General features: G+C 38.7%; 1 protein-coding gene across 1 annotated transcript in view; it reads left to right on the top strand.

The window, feature by feature from the left end:
- LOC121673085 (protein jagged-2-like) overlaps positions 1-15,636 on the top strand; it is a gene marked incomplete at its 3' end in the record, with an annotated part of 38,462 nt that extends 22,826 nt beyond the window's left edge. The window contains exons 7-22 of the mRNA XM_042046132.1: positions 760-873; positions 1,711-1,824; positions 2,383-2,496; positions 3,033-3,079; positions 3,348-3,521; positions 5,890-6,040; positions 6,332-6,496; positions 7,060-7,173; positions 8,184-8,297; positions 8,671-8,784; positions 9,731-9,847; positions 10,511-10,538; positions 11,398-11,483; positions 13,684-13,797; positions 13,990-14,105; positions 15,319-15,636. Of these exons, the coding sequence (XP_041902066.1) occupies positions 760-873; positions 1,711-1,824; positions 2,383-2,496; positions 3,033-3,079; positions 3,348-3,521; positions 5,890-6,040; positions 6,332-6,496; positions 7,060-7,173; positions 8,184-8,297; positions 8,671-8,784; positions 9,731-9,847; positions 10,511-10,538; positions 11,398-11,483; positions 13,684-13,797; positions 13,990-14,105; positions 15,319-15,636 (2,000 nt within the window). The remainder of the gene's footprint in view (positions 1-759; positions 874-1,710; positions 1,825-2,382; positions 2,497-3,032; positions 3,080-3,347; positions 3,522-5,889; positions 6,041-6,331; positions 6,497-7,059; positions 7,174-8,183; positions 8,298-8,670; positions 8,785-9,730; positions 9,848-10,510; positions 10,539-11,397; positions 11,484-13,683; positions 13,798-13,989; positions 14,106-15,318) is intronic.
- Between the last annotated feature and the right edge of the window lie 6 nt (positions 15,637-15,642).

Consider the following 15,642-nt stretch of genomic DNA (forward strand, 5'->3'; position numbering starts at 1 on the left):
CATAACTTGCCCTGAAAGCTGTGGGGGAGTAGCTTGGCTTTTCAGGTGAGGAGGCAGTGAAAAAAGGAGCCATTATACTTGCTGAGATCTGCAGTGATTTTTAACAGTAGGATGGTATGTGAGCTGCTTTAGGTACTGGTACTAAAAGCTTCCTTGGCTTCTGAGAGGGGAAGTTACCAAAAAGAGGTTTCAAAAAGGTTGTCCCTCCTCAACCTGATGGTTGCTTTGTGCAGCCTCTGCAGTGTTACAGCCCTACATGGAGTGACAACGAGCAGCCCTGCCTGTAAGCACCTCTGTTCCCTGCCGTTTCCAAGGAACGGTGTTAGAGTGAAGCTAAACAGACCTTTGATACTTAAAACTGCTACAAATGTTCAGAGCCTTGCTTACAGCGTATCTGTTTTGTCTCACTGAATTTAAAAGAAGTGCTGGAGTACTCTGGAAGTGCATGGCTGGAAGCAGAGTGTTAATGGGGAATTTTGCTGGTTCCTGGGATATTGAAATAGTGACCTGTCTGTGCTTAGGCTTTCTAGTCATTAGGTAGGAAGGATGGTACATCTTCAGTAAAATCCTGCTTCAGTTTCTTACTGGGAATCTTAACTCTCTGCAAGGGGGAGAGGAAGGCTCCAAACTTCTGTGCTGGCATCTCTCCACTGCGATTTTCTTGGTTACTTTTAGCCAATGCAACTTTTAAGTGCAAGTTCTCCTTAATTGGTACTGGAAGAGTATTTAGCAGGAATTTCTTTCCTTCTTTCTCCACAGCCGAGCATGCTTGTGTATCTAATCCCTGTGCTAATGGTGGAATTTGTCACGAGATTTCGTCAGGCTTCAAGTGTCACTGCCCATCGGGGTGGAGTGGACCAACATGTGCTATTGGTGGGTATGCTTTGGCTGGTGACTGACCTGTTGGGTTGGAAGGGTTGATGAAGCTTACTTGGTGATATCACACTCTGTGTGTTTGGAATTTGGTGGTAGTTTTTTTACTTTCCCTGTCTTTTAACAGCTGAGCATTGGCAGAGTGAAAAGAGGAGGGTTCTGTGCAGCCCACAGTATTGACTCGATGCAGTTGAGATCTGTTATCAGAAAGTTATCAAAAGCATAGCTGGACCATATCCAAAAGCTTGTTTGACAATTCCTCACTCCTTAGCCACTCTAAAGCAAAATACAGAATGGTTTCATTTTGAGAAATATAAATGTGAAGGTCAAAGGTTCTCCCCTTCTTTAGTAGTAGAAGTGTAGATTTGCACACTTAAATGCTTAAGTGTCTGATTCAGAGGACAGAGAAGTGGTTGAAATGTATTGTGGGACTATAATTAGTTTACATGTTGCCTGTGATTTGGAGCACAGGTGGCTTACCTGTTTTTAAACAGCAACTGTCCTCAAAAAAAAGAAACAACCCCAAAAAACCCTGAAAATTACCAACCACAAAACCAAAACTGGCTAAATTTGTGTCATGAATCTAGGAATATAACTTTCAATGAACATGCAAATCATAGGTAGCTTAGCTGATTCTTCTTTGCTGTTTGCAGATTTTCTCTCCTCTCTCTCAAGGAGGTGAGAAAAGCCTAAGTGAAAATTAGGTTAGAAATGTTAGTCTGTTCCTAAGCTTATTTGTTTGAACATTCTCCCCCTTCATCTCAAACTAACTTTGAAGCAGAACCTGTTAAGCCAAGCCTTAGGCCGTGTAATGGAAGGCCCCCTTTGACTTTGCAGATATTGATGAGTGTGCCTCAAACCCCTGTGCTCAAGGAGGGACCTGCATTGATGGTGTCAATGCATTCGAGTGTATTTGTCCACAACAGTGGATTGGAGCAACTTGCCAGCTTGGTAAGTAATTCGAAAGCTTTGGAGACCACTGGAGGTTATTCCTAAACAGTGAATAACTCTGTGTGGCTGGCATGGTGTTTATTGAAGAAAACATGGAATGTGTGTGTTATTAGTATCTTAGATCCTCTTTAGCAGATCTTAAAGCCAGAAGTTTCAAATGGATCTGTAACTATTTAAGCCCCAACTTCAGCTGACTTGTAACAGTTCCTTTAGAATGCCCCATAACTTTTCTGTTGCAAAATGCAGCGTTGGTGATGGTAGCTCCTTCTCCATGGTGGCAGAACAGTGACTAAGCTTGTGGAGGCCAGGGAAGGGGTTTGCCCTGACTAACAAATTGCCTTTTTGAGTTTTGGCAAAGGGAAGAGTAAGATAACGTGCATGTGCTACTATAGGCAAGTGTGCATTCAAGGCCTGTGATATGTAAATGGTTTTAGTGCCCTACCAGTGTATAATATGAGCTTCTGATGCTTGGATTGCATGGATGCTTTGCTTGGTGCTGTGGTAATCTGTTTCTGGGTTTGTTCTTTATTCTATTCTTTATTTTCTCTTCTTTCACAGATGCTAATGAGTGTGAGGGGAAACCCTGTGTTAATGCTTACTCTTGCAAAAATCTCATTGGTGGATATTACTGTGACTGCATTCCAGGATGGACAGGAGTAAATTGTCATATCAGTTAGTATTTCTTTAGTATGTATGTTGACAGTAGGATGCTTTGTTCTTTTAAAAAAAAAAAAATCATGATGAGTGATGGTATACATATTTTTAAAATAAAAAAATACCTGTTGTCAGGATTTTTCTAACTTCTAGCAATGTAAATTGAAAATACGGTTTGAAAATTTATTTTTAAAGGTAATTGGTATTAAAGTGAGCTTAGATATATGCTTAACTAATAAATCTCTTGACTCTTACATGTTTCTGAATGATATATACTGATTCAATTTAAAATACTTTAAAATGTTAGATGCTAAATTAACTGATATTGATACCTCACTTTTAGTACACTGTAGCAGAAATATAGAATGTAATTTTCTATTAGATATTTTTTAAAAATAGAGATCTCTTAAGGCATCAAGAATCCTTCCTTTCCATTGAAACATCTAGAAAAAAACCTTTTTGAAAATCACTTTTCTTCGTTTTTATGCTAAACCTATACTTTACAGCTTAGTCTTCCAGTATAAATTCTAATGCTTTGCATATTTTATCCATAGATATAAATGACTGTCATGGACAGTGCCAGCATGGAGGGACTTGTAAGGTAACTCTTGTTCATTACATTCCATGTTCAAAATTAGTCTTTCTCTGACTGGTTATGAGTTCTGTAGTTTGCAATTACAGTTTGGTTAATTGAGTTCAAATGTTAGAAATGCAATGCTGCACGTGCAGACTCTTTCACCCATTTCACAAAATAAAATTTTGTGGTGCTACTGCTGTTCGCAAATCCAGAATACCAAACAACTTGAATTTTTGTGTGCAAGTTTCATCAATAAACAAATGCTTCTGCTTCTTTTCCCTGCTCTGTGAAGGATGAAGTGAATGGTTACCACTGCTTATGCCCTCGTGGTTTCACAGGAAAAAACTGTGAGATAGAAACCAACGAGTGTGAAAGCAATCCCTGCCAGAACGGGGGCCGGTGCAAAGACCTGGTGAATGGATTCACTTGCCTGTGTTCCCAGGGATTCTCGGGAGTCTTCTGCGAGGTGAGGGCAGCACAGACATTACTGCAATGCTTGGCATGGATTGAATTCTTGAAAGAAATATATCTCTGGGTTTAAATGGGAGTAACCCAAGGCTGGAGCATTGCTGCCTATTGTAGCTGTTACCTGATACTCTGAATAAGCAAATTTGTTGTGGAGTGCTGTCATAGTAGCTGTAAAGCTTGAATTTGCAGCCTGATAAACTGCAAGTTGTTGCACATAGGTGTTGGCCTTCCTAAGTGTTTTAAGGCTGCAAATATTCCTTAAGCTTGAAATGTTTCCGTTTGTAATTTTCAGGACCTGTGTCCTTTCCTTACACTAGAGTGCTTTAGGTTTTCATCCTAGTAACTCTGAGGTACATAATTGAATTACCCTTCAAGTAATCCTACTGCTATTGGTAGGAGTATAATAATTATGTATCAGTTATTTATATATAATGGTGATAATTAGCATAATTACTAAAGGCAGGCAGATAGGCAAGTATTGGCTCTCAGAACTTTCTGTTTGAGATCATTTTAGGAACATGTAGTTCTAGTGCTTAAGGATTCAGATCTGAAATATTGAAGTCTTAGTGAGAATTCCTAAAGTCCTTAATGGAAATGAAGATATTCCTCTTTTTAGGGAGGACATTAGGCTTTTCAGTGTGAAATTATTTTGCATTAAGTATTCACTTTCTGGCTTTTGCTGATAGTCAAATCCATCTGAATCTTATGCTTACTATCAGCTGGAGGCATTAGACTAGAATGTCGTTGGATTTGCTCCAGAATTTTTTTGTGGAGGATATTAGAGTGATGTCTCTTAAAGACTGAAGTAAGTTCATTCTATGTCATTTGCATCATTAAAGAAGCAGTGCACTCATTTTATTCAAAATTTAAAAGGTCTGCAGATACCAACCAGTTTAATAAAACTGGTGCAGCACCTAATAGCTCATGAACTGTTCCTGCATAAGGATCATAACTTCAGTGCTCTACTCTGGGCTGATTTATACAATACTGTGTAATTAAAGTTTTAGCAAATGTGCTTGAATAATAGGGGAGAGTTGGCTGCTTGCCTTGTGTGTTGCAGGAAATATCTACCATTGATTCCAGATGCTAAAGTACCAGCTACTGAACTTGCATTGGGAAGGGGAAATTTACACTAATGGAAGGAAACAAATGGAGACATCTGATAGAGGAGATCTGAGAATCTTTCTCAGACCATAGCTATTCTTTTATAGCTTGCTTTGAATGTTCTGTATGAGAGCACGAAATGGTTTGCTGAAAATTTTTCTGTTGCAGCTGGAATTGTATGTGCTCCTCTGAACTAAGTATTTAACACCATTTGTGTTCCTTCTCCTTTGGCTAGCTTTGCATTTTTCTCCTATTTAGCTACTGAACTGCTAAAAATAGGGATCAAAACCACTATTGGACTTAGCTTTCAACTTTACAGACATAAAATTATCTTTCTCCTAAGAGAGATGTGAAGAAGGAAAAACTGACTTGAGGGAAGAAAAGCAATCCTTAAGAATAACAATTTGGAGGAAAGATACTGTGATGTAAAAATATCCCTTTTGAGGCTGCTTTGTGGATTTTGATACCAATTTAGGGCATCACGAATCAGTGATCTTATGTCAGTCTAAAGCAGAAAGCAGCAGAATTGTTTTGCCACAGCAATGTCTGTGTTAAAAGTTATATATTATGAAGGCAAGCTTTGAATTTTGCTCTCTGGATCAGATGGTCAGAGTTCAAAATGCATCTCATGTTTCTGTGTAAATTGGTGTGGTGATGGTATTTGTGAAAATAAGGCCCTGAGCAGCTGGGTCTAACTAGACCTACTTTGAGCAGGAGGTGGGGAGTGGCTGACCTCTAGAGGTCCCTTCCAAGCTGTGTGGTTTTATAATAAATTCTATGTGCTAATTGAGATGGGAAGAGAATTTGCTCTAGGGGATGGGATTTTGTTCAGGTTTTGTGCATTTTAAGTATCTTGCAGACACAAAGCTGACAAGTGCACTGGTATTTAACTTGCCTTGTAGCACTTGGTACGTGGGTGTGAAGGACAGAGAAGTAACTTACAATGATCCAGAAAAGTTTGCAGTAAGACATCTCCTAATGGCTTAAGTAATTATTTACTGAGTTACTGCAAATGTGCTTATTCAGACTCCTGCAAAGGAGTATTTTTTAGCAGTGTCAGAAATGCTTTGTATTAGGGTAGACTAAAGTAAGCTGAAGTTTCTCTGTCTTGCAGGATGGAATGCAATATTTATGATTCATAAACCTTCTTAAAACTTGAGGTTCCTTGTACATTAGCTTCATCTGCATCTTTGGCAAAGCAGATAATGCTGCTTACTCCTGGGAAATGAAGCAGCTGCTGCTAACTGTGGTCTCTCTTACAGATGGATATTGATTTCTGTGAACCTAACCCTTGCCAGAATGGGGCTAAATGTTATGATCTGGGAGGAGATTATTATTGTGCCTGCCCTGATGACTACGATGGAAAAAATTGTTCTCATCTCAAGGACCACTGCAAGAACAATTCTTGTAAAGGTACCTGCTGTTGTTCATAAATCTGTCTTGATGGTGGTGCATTAAAAAAAAAAAAAATTAAGGCATTTTGGGGAATAGTGTAATGCAGAAATGTTTTTATTATGTTCTCTTGGACTTCATAAAATAGTGAGGCACTGAGAAGAAATGCTCCTTATTTTATGAAGAGCTAGACGGTGACTTACAGCTAACATGAAATTGTGATTGGTTTTAATTTTTGTAAAACTTCTTTTAGAACTAAAATCTGGTTGGTGATACAGATCATTAGTCTAAAGACTACACTTCTTTTTTTAGTAATAGACAGCTGTACAATAGAAGTCTTCACTAATGCTACCCAAGAAGGAATCCGTTTCATTTCATCCAATGTTTGTGGGCCTCATGGACGGTGTATTAGTCAGCCAGGAGGGAATTTCACTTGTGCCTGTGACAGAGGTTTTACTGGAACATACTGTCATGAAAGTAAGTAGGAGCATGTAAAAGATTATTCTTTTTGCTCTCCATTTATTTTAAAGTTAATGTTACAAAGCTTTGCAACATAAAACATTCAGATTTCAGCAAAGTTGCATAAAGCACTGTTTCAGATGTACTGCTTGAAATTGTTTCTTCTGGTAGCAGTCTTTGTAGTGGTTTACACTTCCTCTGTGAAAGAAAACTGGTTTTAATCCAACTTCGATGTAAATGTGTCTGTACCCACTACCTTTATGTACAGTCTTATGAGTCATGGATTTCTCCAACAGGAGAATGGTAAAAAAGGGACCAGAACATGTATTTCTGGTCTGAGTGTTTTTTAAACCCCTGGATATTTTTGCTGGGTTAACTTAGTGCTCTGGTTTGACTTGCTACATGAGAGACAATACAGCCAGAAGCCCCACCAGGCTTGAAAACAGATGTTTGAGCTTTTCTTTTGCATGTACAAATGCAGTAATAACTTTGTGCTGCTTTTCCTAGAGACACAAGTGTAGAGCACTCTTCTGAGTAGGTGAAAACAACCTTGAGCAATAATTGTTGACTTTCTGTTGTAGATATCAATGATTGTCTTGGGAAACCTTGCAAGAATGGTGGGACATGTATCGATGAAGTTGATTCATTTAGATGTTTCTGTTCAAGTGGCTGGGAAGGAGAACTGTGTGATACAAGTGAGTACTGCTCCGTGTTGCAGGGCCAAATGATGCACATTTGTTGTAACAGATGGTTGGTATGCACTTAATAATGGGTTAGTTTCTTTGTTCTATAATTAAGTCTTGTTTGCAGGGGTATTTTCAGAAATAACTTCAGGTAGCTGCTCTAAAAGCCTCAGTGCCTTTAATAAGAGCAGAATCTGATTCTCTGGTATAGTTCAGCATTTATCTCAGGAGAAGAGAACTTTTTGTCCGGGGGATAGGCAAAAGTGTTGGCCAAGAAGTGAACTAGACCTGTTCATGGTTAAGACACCTCAGAGGAAACTGCAGTAGTTTCTTTTTCTGGTATGAATGAAGCCTCTTCTACAACATGATGGCAAGGACTTGCTGAGACTTGTTACAGGACATGCATCAATTAAGATGTGAAATACAGACTGAGCAGTTTTTGGCAGCTATTGCTGTCAAAAGAGCTTTTGTGTGGTCTGGATGAAGTTTGTTCTGGAATACTTATGTTCCACCCATTAAAATGTTTGTCTCAAGTGAAAGGAGCTTTCTCTAAAATCCATGTTTGTGAAAGTATGTTTATATGCATATGCATATATGTGATTAAGCCACCTCTGATGGCTGTAACTCTGTGCTTTGAAACATAGAACAGAAGAAGGGAGCCTTAACTGTCTCTTGTTGGTGTCCTGGGTTGGGGCTCCTTTTCAGGACATTGTGGTCCCTACTAGAAAGCTCTTTCTGAAGTTCAGAATACAGCTGTTTGTAAAAACAAAGCAACTTTGGTGCTCTACTGAGAAGCCACACTGTATGGTCCTTCTAAGCTGTCAGAAAGTCATAACTCATGTTGTTCTGTATTAAATCAGAGTATTTTCCATGCATGTATAAAGATAACCTCATAATAATTAGGACTGCTGTCTTCCTAAATAGTACAAAATTTATTTTCTTTTTAAAGAAATATTTTCTGTTTTCTCCTGGCCTTGGCTGGGATAGATCATCTAATCTGAATTAACTGGGTTTTTTTTTAGATTTCAATGACTGTTCTCCTAACCCATGTCACAACGGTGGCCGATGCATTGATTTGGTAAATGACTTCTATTGTGAATGTAAGAATGACTGGAAAGGCAAAACTTGCCATTCACGTAAGTGTTCCTTGCTTTGATCTTTAGATTACCCAAAGATTTATTCTCTTCTTGTGGTACTGAAGTTCCTGAAATTTAAAATAAAACAATTGCAGTGAAAAAATAGGTGCTCTTTCATTACCCTTTCCAGTTTCCCAGTCACAAAATGGAACATTTGAAAAATGCATCCCCTCATGTAGCAAAACAGTTTCATGAGAGATGTCCTTAGAGTCCATTCTTTGGGTTGTTTATTGTAATACAGAAAATGGAACAATGTGTCTTTGATACTGGTGCATTTAAATACGAAGCCTCTTTAATTTGTGATTAAAAAGTCCCTGTTTCTAACATTCAGCCAGACCAATGGCAATTAAAACTGCTTTGTTGTGGTGTGCAGGTGAATACCAGTGTGATGCAAACACTTGCAGTAATGGTGGAACATGCTATGATGATGGAGACACATTCCGCTGCTCGTGTCCTCCAGAGTGGATAGGAAGTACTTGCAACACTGGTAAGCTTTTTAAATTGTCTACAGATGAAGCCAGAAGAAGCAGAGAAGTATTTAAATAATCAGCTGTTTAGTAAACAGGCACACTGTCTGTTCTGGCTGGCTGGTTCAAAGCTGTTCCAGTTGGGTGGTGACTGAAATATAAGTAATTTCTTCCACTCACCTGACATGATACTGATTTTTAGGAAGCTGTTCTCCTCTGGCTGCTTATATGGTCTTTTCCATAGCTTCTCTCCTAAGCAGTTTTAGAAAACTTGGACTGGTGTCTTGACTTCTCTATTAGTGTTTAGAGGCCCTGTGTGTAAAGGTTTTCCTGGGAACTTAATCCCCTGCTTGGCTTGCAGAGCCATAAGATTTGTGATCATGAGGTGTATGAGCAGGAATGCCCGGGAACAATGAAATGAAGTGGTTCTTCCTGGGGCATTTGCAGAGTTACTGCCTGCTGTAGGGGAACCATTTGTGATTTTTTTTCTTCGGAGACTGAATGTAGTATCTGTGGTGTATCTTTCTGAAAATGAAACTTCCATTTTGATCAGGAAGTCGAATGAAGATAAGTTAGTACAGTTTTTCTGCTTTTTAGATGCAATTGCAGCTTTTAATCAAAAACTGAGATTTTAATGCTAATATTTTATTGTAAAGAACACCTCATGGCCTGGGTAACTCAATGCCAAAATAATAATTTAGCAGTACTTGAAGAATGCTCACACAGGTGGGGCAGAAAGGAGGTAATTCTTTGTTAATAAAATCTCATGGTTTGGTTAAATGATTGAATTGGGATGATGGTGAAGATAGGTGAGAGACTGTCATGTGATGTATTTTAGGAGGTTTTTGACCTCTTAAGTTTTTAACTGTTGGCTTAAATACTGTGTAGGATTGTGATATTGACACATCCAGATGATATGGTACTCTTTGTCTTCTGGGCTAATAGAGACTTTTTCTGTTTTCAAAGCTAAAAACAGCAGCTGTATTCTAAACCCTTGCATGAACGGTGGAACATGTGTTGGCAGTGGAGACTCCTTCTCGTGCATCTGCAAAGAAGGATGGGAAGGACGCACATGCACACAGAGTAAGGCTTTTCTCCTTTCTTCCCCTGCATCCCCCTGGGATATTGGGAGTGTCTGGCAGAGAGCTGTTAACTGAGACAAAGCAAGTTTATGGGGTTCATGTGCCAAAGTATCTGAATCATTCAGAGTGGGAGGTAGGTAAAGAAAACGATGCTCGAGTAATGAATGAAGGGTTCGTCATGCTGCTTTTTGCATCCAGTCTCTGCCAAAATAAGACTCTCAGCCTTCTATAAAAATACAATTTTTGGAAATGTGTGCAGAGCAGAAAAAATACTCACAGAAATAATAATTTTAATAATGAAAAGTATCTGGAAAGGCAGGCAGTGGAGTATAAGCCATTTTCTCTGAGGATAGCAGTTAACTACTTTGACATACCAAGACAATGAATTGGTTAGGTGGAGTAAAGCCTGAAACTTGGATTCGCCGGGCCCCCCCCCCCCCAGGTGTAACATTGGTAGTGGGAGGGAAACTCTTAAATTTGAGTTCTGTTTTTACTCTGCCTACTGTTGATATAAATGATAATTGAACTTCCTTTGCAAGTGTGGAAGAAAACGTTCAGTTCTGTATATTTTTCTTATCAAATATATTGTCTTCTGAACTATAGTGTTGTCTATTAGAAAATAAATTGTGCCCCTATTTACACTAGTCTATATTCTTTTTTCTAGACACCAATGACTGCAACCCTCATCCATGGTAAGTGCACGAACTCCAGTCCTGTACCTATTGTGAAAATAAAAATGAGCACAGTAATATGGATTTACATTACAGATTAGAACTATTTTTACTCTAAAATAATTGAAGCCAGCCTCTGTAAAATATCTTATAGCAAAAAAAATGGTTATGTCTTATCTATTCCTTGACAGCGACAAAGATTACAAAACAATCCTGAGTTGATTCACGTATAAACAAGTAAAAGTATTTTAGTGTAGTCTCCATGGTGGAACTGATTAGTAAATTAGTGATATGAAGTGAATCACATATGATGACATTTGAAGTATTTGTAATTGGATGGGATAAAAAAATGAGAAATCAAAACCTGTTCGTTTACAGTAAATAATTTTAAATAATATAAAAATGTCCTGTTGGACCAATTACTATGTATAAACGCGTTTAAAAAAAACCTTGGATTTTGGAAGATAAAATGGGAATACTTTAAATATAGAGATTGATATTTATGGTTGAAGGGGAAAAAACTGATGTGTGGATGAAACAATCTACCTTATCTTTCTCAGTTGTCCACTCTGATGCCATAATCTGTGCTTCATGTATTAAAAAAAGAACCAAATTTGGAAAAACTTGGGCTTTCTTTGTGTTCACTTGAAAGTGCTGTTCCACTTCTGAGTTCTGTGAATGCACTTCCTCATGCACCTGTAGGATGTTGCTGTTTTAATCTCTGACTTGCTAAGCAATAATGATATTTATCTATCATTACACTTTCTCTATTGATAGGAATAAATTGTCCCCCTGAAGAGCAGCAGAAGCTTTAATTACCAAAGCTTTAATTGACCAATGAAACAATGTAGGCTTGTTAACTAGACTTTTTTGTTTACAGTTACAACGGAGGGATCTGTGTTGATGGAGTGAACTGGTTCCGATGTGAATGCGCCCCTGGCTTTGCTGGTCCTGACTGCAGAATTAGTAAGTACCTGCATGGGTAGAGACCTGGATGGGTGTAACACTGCATAAATTGGAAAGAACACCTGATAACCCTTTTTACATTAGCTCAGCTGAATTCCAAATAATGAAGCAGAAGCCACCTTGTTAGCTAGGTACTGATACCTTGTAAGTAATGGCAGGTTGTGGTCTGTTACTTATTTCATTGAATGGCACTGAAGTGAGTCGGCTTTTAAATCATGCTTAAAGACTTCATTGCTGGCTTTTCTTGGATAATTGTGACATTTCTGTGGTGCTGGCTTCATAGAAGCTTAAGTTTTAAATATTTCTGTTGATAAACATCTTGTTGGTAAAGATGACATATCTGTATGTGTTTTACTGAACATTAGAAACCAAAATCCCCTGAGACATTGCAAATGGAAACAAAAACATTGTGAGTGTAGTGCTGGCACGTGAATAACAGAAGTATGATAAAGGTCTTCCAAAGCTAGAAAACAAACTTGTTACACTGCAATTATTCTGAAGGATAGAGGCTGAAAAGAAGGGAGAAAAACAGACCCTAAAACTCTGTTGAAGTGTTGTGGAACAATCTGGTGGGGGAGTTTTGTTGTTTTGTTGGTTTTTTGGGTTGTTTTGTTTTTGTCTTTTTAATGGAATTTTACCATTTTGACTTGAATGGATATATACTTTATTTTTACTTTCTGCTTTGGAAGATCAGACTTCAGATCTTCTGTAGCCTCAAGGCTTTTGGGCTTGGTCCTTCCACTCCATCAGTATGGTGATGTGCTTTCAAGTTGAGACTTCATCCTCATTCTGGCATAGAGAAGACAAACCAGCGCCTCTGGTTGGAGGGCAGCTGCAGCCCTTGTGGAAGCATCAGCTTAGCGGTGTCTCGATACAGAACCAGGGATGGCAGATCATTGTGTGTCTAGATCCAGATACCCAGAAAGGGATATTGAATTCTCCTTGGCTGCTCCTCTTCCCCTTAAGGCTAGGATGTCACAAATACGAATACTGCGCATTTGTAATGGAGCTGCAGACATTTTTTACTTGTTTAGACTGGTCTAGATGGAAGGAGTAGCTGACAAAAACACCTTTTATGGCTGATGCAGAAACAGAGTTAAGTCACCTTTTTCAGCATACAGAGGCTGAAGAATCTTAAATCTATATAGCTTGAAGGAGTAAAGAGGAGGAAAGAGTAGTTAAACCCTGTTGAAGTTTAGATCTTGTGTATTTGCTTAAAACTTCATCTTAGTGCACTTTTGAAGGAAGCAACAATTGGGTTGTTTTCCATTGCCTACATGTGCAACTGTCTCACTACTGCCATTTATTCTGTTCACTTTCAAACTCCTGTACTTTAAACTGAGCTGATGCTGTGTATGACACAAGAACTGGTGTGTAAACAGTTTTTGAGGGGTTGGAAAGGGCATTTATATTCAGTGGAAGGAAACCTTTCAAAAGATGCTTTGGAAGAGAAAGGTTCTGGTTGAAGATGAAGCAATTGGTGCTTATGGCTCACAACTTGATAAGTTGGTTTCTGTTGCATAAATCAGTATTGGTCACTTCCCCAGAATAACAAATGGCACATTGCTGTCCATCTGAATGGATCATGCTTCCGTGCCTTTTTCCATTGGCTTCTGTGGCTAAGCCTCTGCATCTTTAAAGGGTTTAAGAGGTTTTTGTGCTAAGTGTCTGCGTACTAAATTAATCTACTCACTATTTGAAGGTTATTAATGTTCAGCAAATGTGTGTTACAAAGTAAACTGTTATTGTTCTGCCTTATGGTCATTTGTATTGCAGTAAATCACTTTTTTGAGCATTGTTGAGCAAGTTCATTGTTCAGCTCCTGCACTCTGATAACTTCATGAAAGCACATGCTCTTGTATGAAGCCTAAATGTCTGAGATCAGTGCCAGAACAGGATGTGGGACTTGTTCTGTAGCTGAATGTGGAGAAGGCATTAACACCTTCAGCTGTCCAACACCTCTGCTCTGTGAGATGAGTCAGCATATGACTGCTATTTTGATTACCAAAACTTCAATTAGGGTGCAATTACAAGAAATCTATTGCAGGTTATTGCAGAACTGTTTAATTACAAGATTAATTCTGAAGCTACAGTGTCCTTTGCTTTAAAGAAAGGAGGTATTGTTAGATTACACCTCAGTAAATTATTAATTACAATATTTTGTGTCCTTGTCACTGATTTTTACCTATTTTCTGTCCAGATATTGATGAATGCCAGTCTTCTCCTTGTGGATATGGTGCCACCTGTATAGATGAAATAAATGGATACCGATGCACTTGTCCCCCTGGAAGAATTGGTCCTAGATGCCAAGAAGGTATTCCTATATCTGCTATCAACCTTTACCCAGAAAACAATAGGGCACAATGTAGCCCATATAAAGTTTATGTACAGTAGTCTGATATGTAAGGAACAGTAGCTAATATTTTTAATTTAAATTTGTATAGTATTTATAACCTGAAGAGGTGAAGTGTCTGAGTGTGCCTTTTTTTTGTTTTTTTCCCCTTAGTGATTGGAATTGGAAAGCCTTGCTGGCTTAAAGGAATGACCTTTCCCCATGGCAGCCGGTGGGAACAGGAGTGCAACAGCTGCCACTGTTTGGATGGACGTATTGACTGCACCAAGGTAGGCATTTTGGCCTATCTTCTTAAATTCCTGTGGCTGGAACAAACTCATTGTTCTTCATGCACAAGTTAGTCTTTGTCTCCTCTAAATTTCCTCTGTTTAAAAATTTTTTTTTTAAAAAGTGGCTTCCTGTAAAAGTACTTATGGATTGTCTTATAATCATAAGTTACTGCCCTGCTCCCTACCTGCTAGAACAGGCTCTCTAGACCACTTGTTGCAGAAAATGAAATGTGAGCTGGCATAGAGTAAAGGGTAAATAAATCACACTGCTGAAGCTTTGCAAACACAGTTTTAGAGCTCCTAATTTTGTGAAATTAGGACATGTAGGAAGAAGTTTTTTCAGTGGGTATTTTTGTACTGTCCTTCAGCAGCTTTATGAATTGACAGATTTCAACCTTTGTGTATATATTATGGACTAGATCCTGGTGGTTTTGTGACTGAGGAAAAGTAAGACCTAGATGCAGATGGAACATGTGCTGTAAATGCAACTCATCCATGTGTGATATTTGGTTTCTTCCATGTAATGGCACAACTGCACTTTCTTGCTGACAATTGTGCTTTAAGAAAGCTCTAAGTTCCTGCACCATTAGCTGTAGAGTGCTATGTAGGATCTTAAAGGCTACATGGAATTGTAGAACATCCTGAATTGGAAAGGACCCACAAGGATCATCCAAATCCAGCTGCTGGAATGGAGCTGTATTTGGAAACTTGCTGCCCCCCCAGTAATTTGTGGGTACCAGCAAACTGTTTTCTTCTGGGAGCATGGTTGGAGTGGCTGTGCTTATCACCAGTGTGCATCAGCTCTTAACATATTCAGCATTCTCTGGCAGGGGTCTCAGTGTAAATATTGAAGAAATTAATCTTTGTGGGGATACTTCTTTCTAGATTAAAGACGCCTAGAGGACTAGATTAAAATAAATGCTTAAACTTCTGTATAACTCAGTTATGTGTGACAAATTCATAAACTTCTAAGGAGATGTGCCCAGTCAGTGGTTTCTTGGATTATCTTTGCACAGTTTTTTACTCTTCTGTCTGCACAAAATGTCCTCATTTTGTGGAAGAGCAGCTCCATCTGCTACTAAGACTACAGCAGTATCAAAACACAGATATTCTGCAGGCAGCAGTAGCTCATGACCATCCTATGTGAATTGCTTATTTTGATTTGATGTGTAAGAGCAACTTGCAACAGTGCTTTGTTCTTTTTAATTTCTAGGTGTGGTGTGGAAAAAAGCCTTGTCTGTTACACAAATACTGGGATAATTCAAATAACCAGTGTCCCATGGGTCAAGAATGCCAGGAAAAGTATATGAAATGCTTTCAGCCACCGTGCACGGACTGGGGAGAATGCAGTGCCTCTGAACCTCTGCCTATCAATATCAAATGTCTGCCTAATTCTGGGTACTTGGACAATGACTGTGCTAGAATTACTTTAATTTTTAATGGAGACAAAGTCCCCCAGGTGAGAATGGAATTCTTAATGAAGTGTGGCACTATATGTAGGGATCTATTCTATGTCACAGCATGCAAGATTAAGGTT

The sequence above is a fragment of the Corvus kubaryi genome, unplaced genomic scaffold (assembly GCF_017639235.1).
Source record: "Corvus kubaryi isolate FWS band 111438036 unplaced genomic scaffold, C.kubaryi_AGA036_p1.0 65171, whole genome shotgun sequence".
In the NCBI taxonomy this organism is placed as follows: Eukaryota; Metazoa; Chordata; class Aves; order Passeriformes; family Corvidae; genus Corvus; species Corvus kubaryi.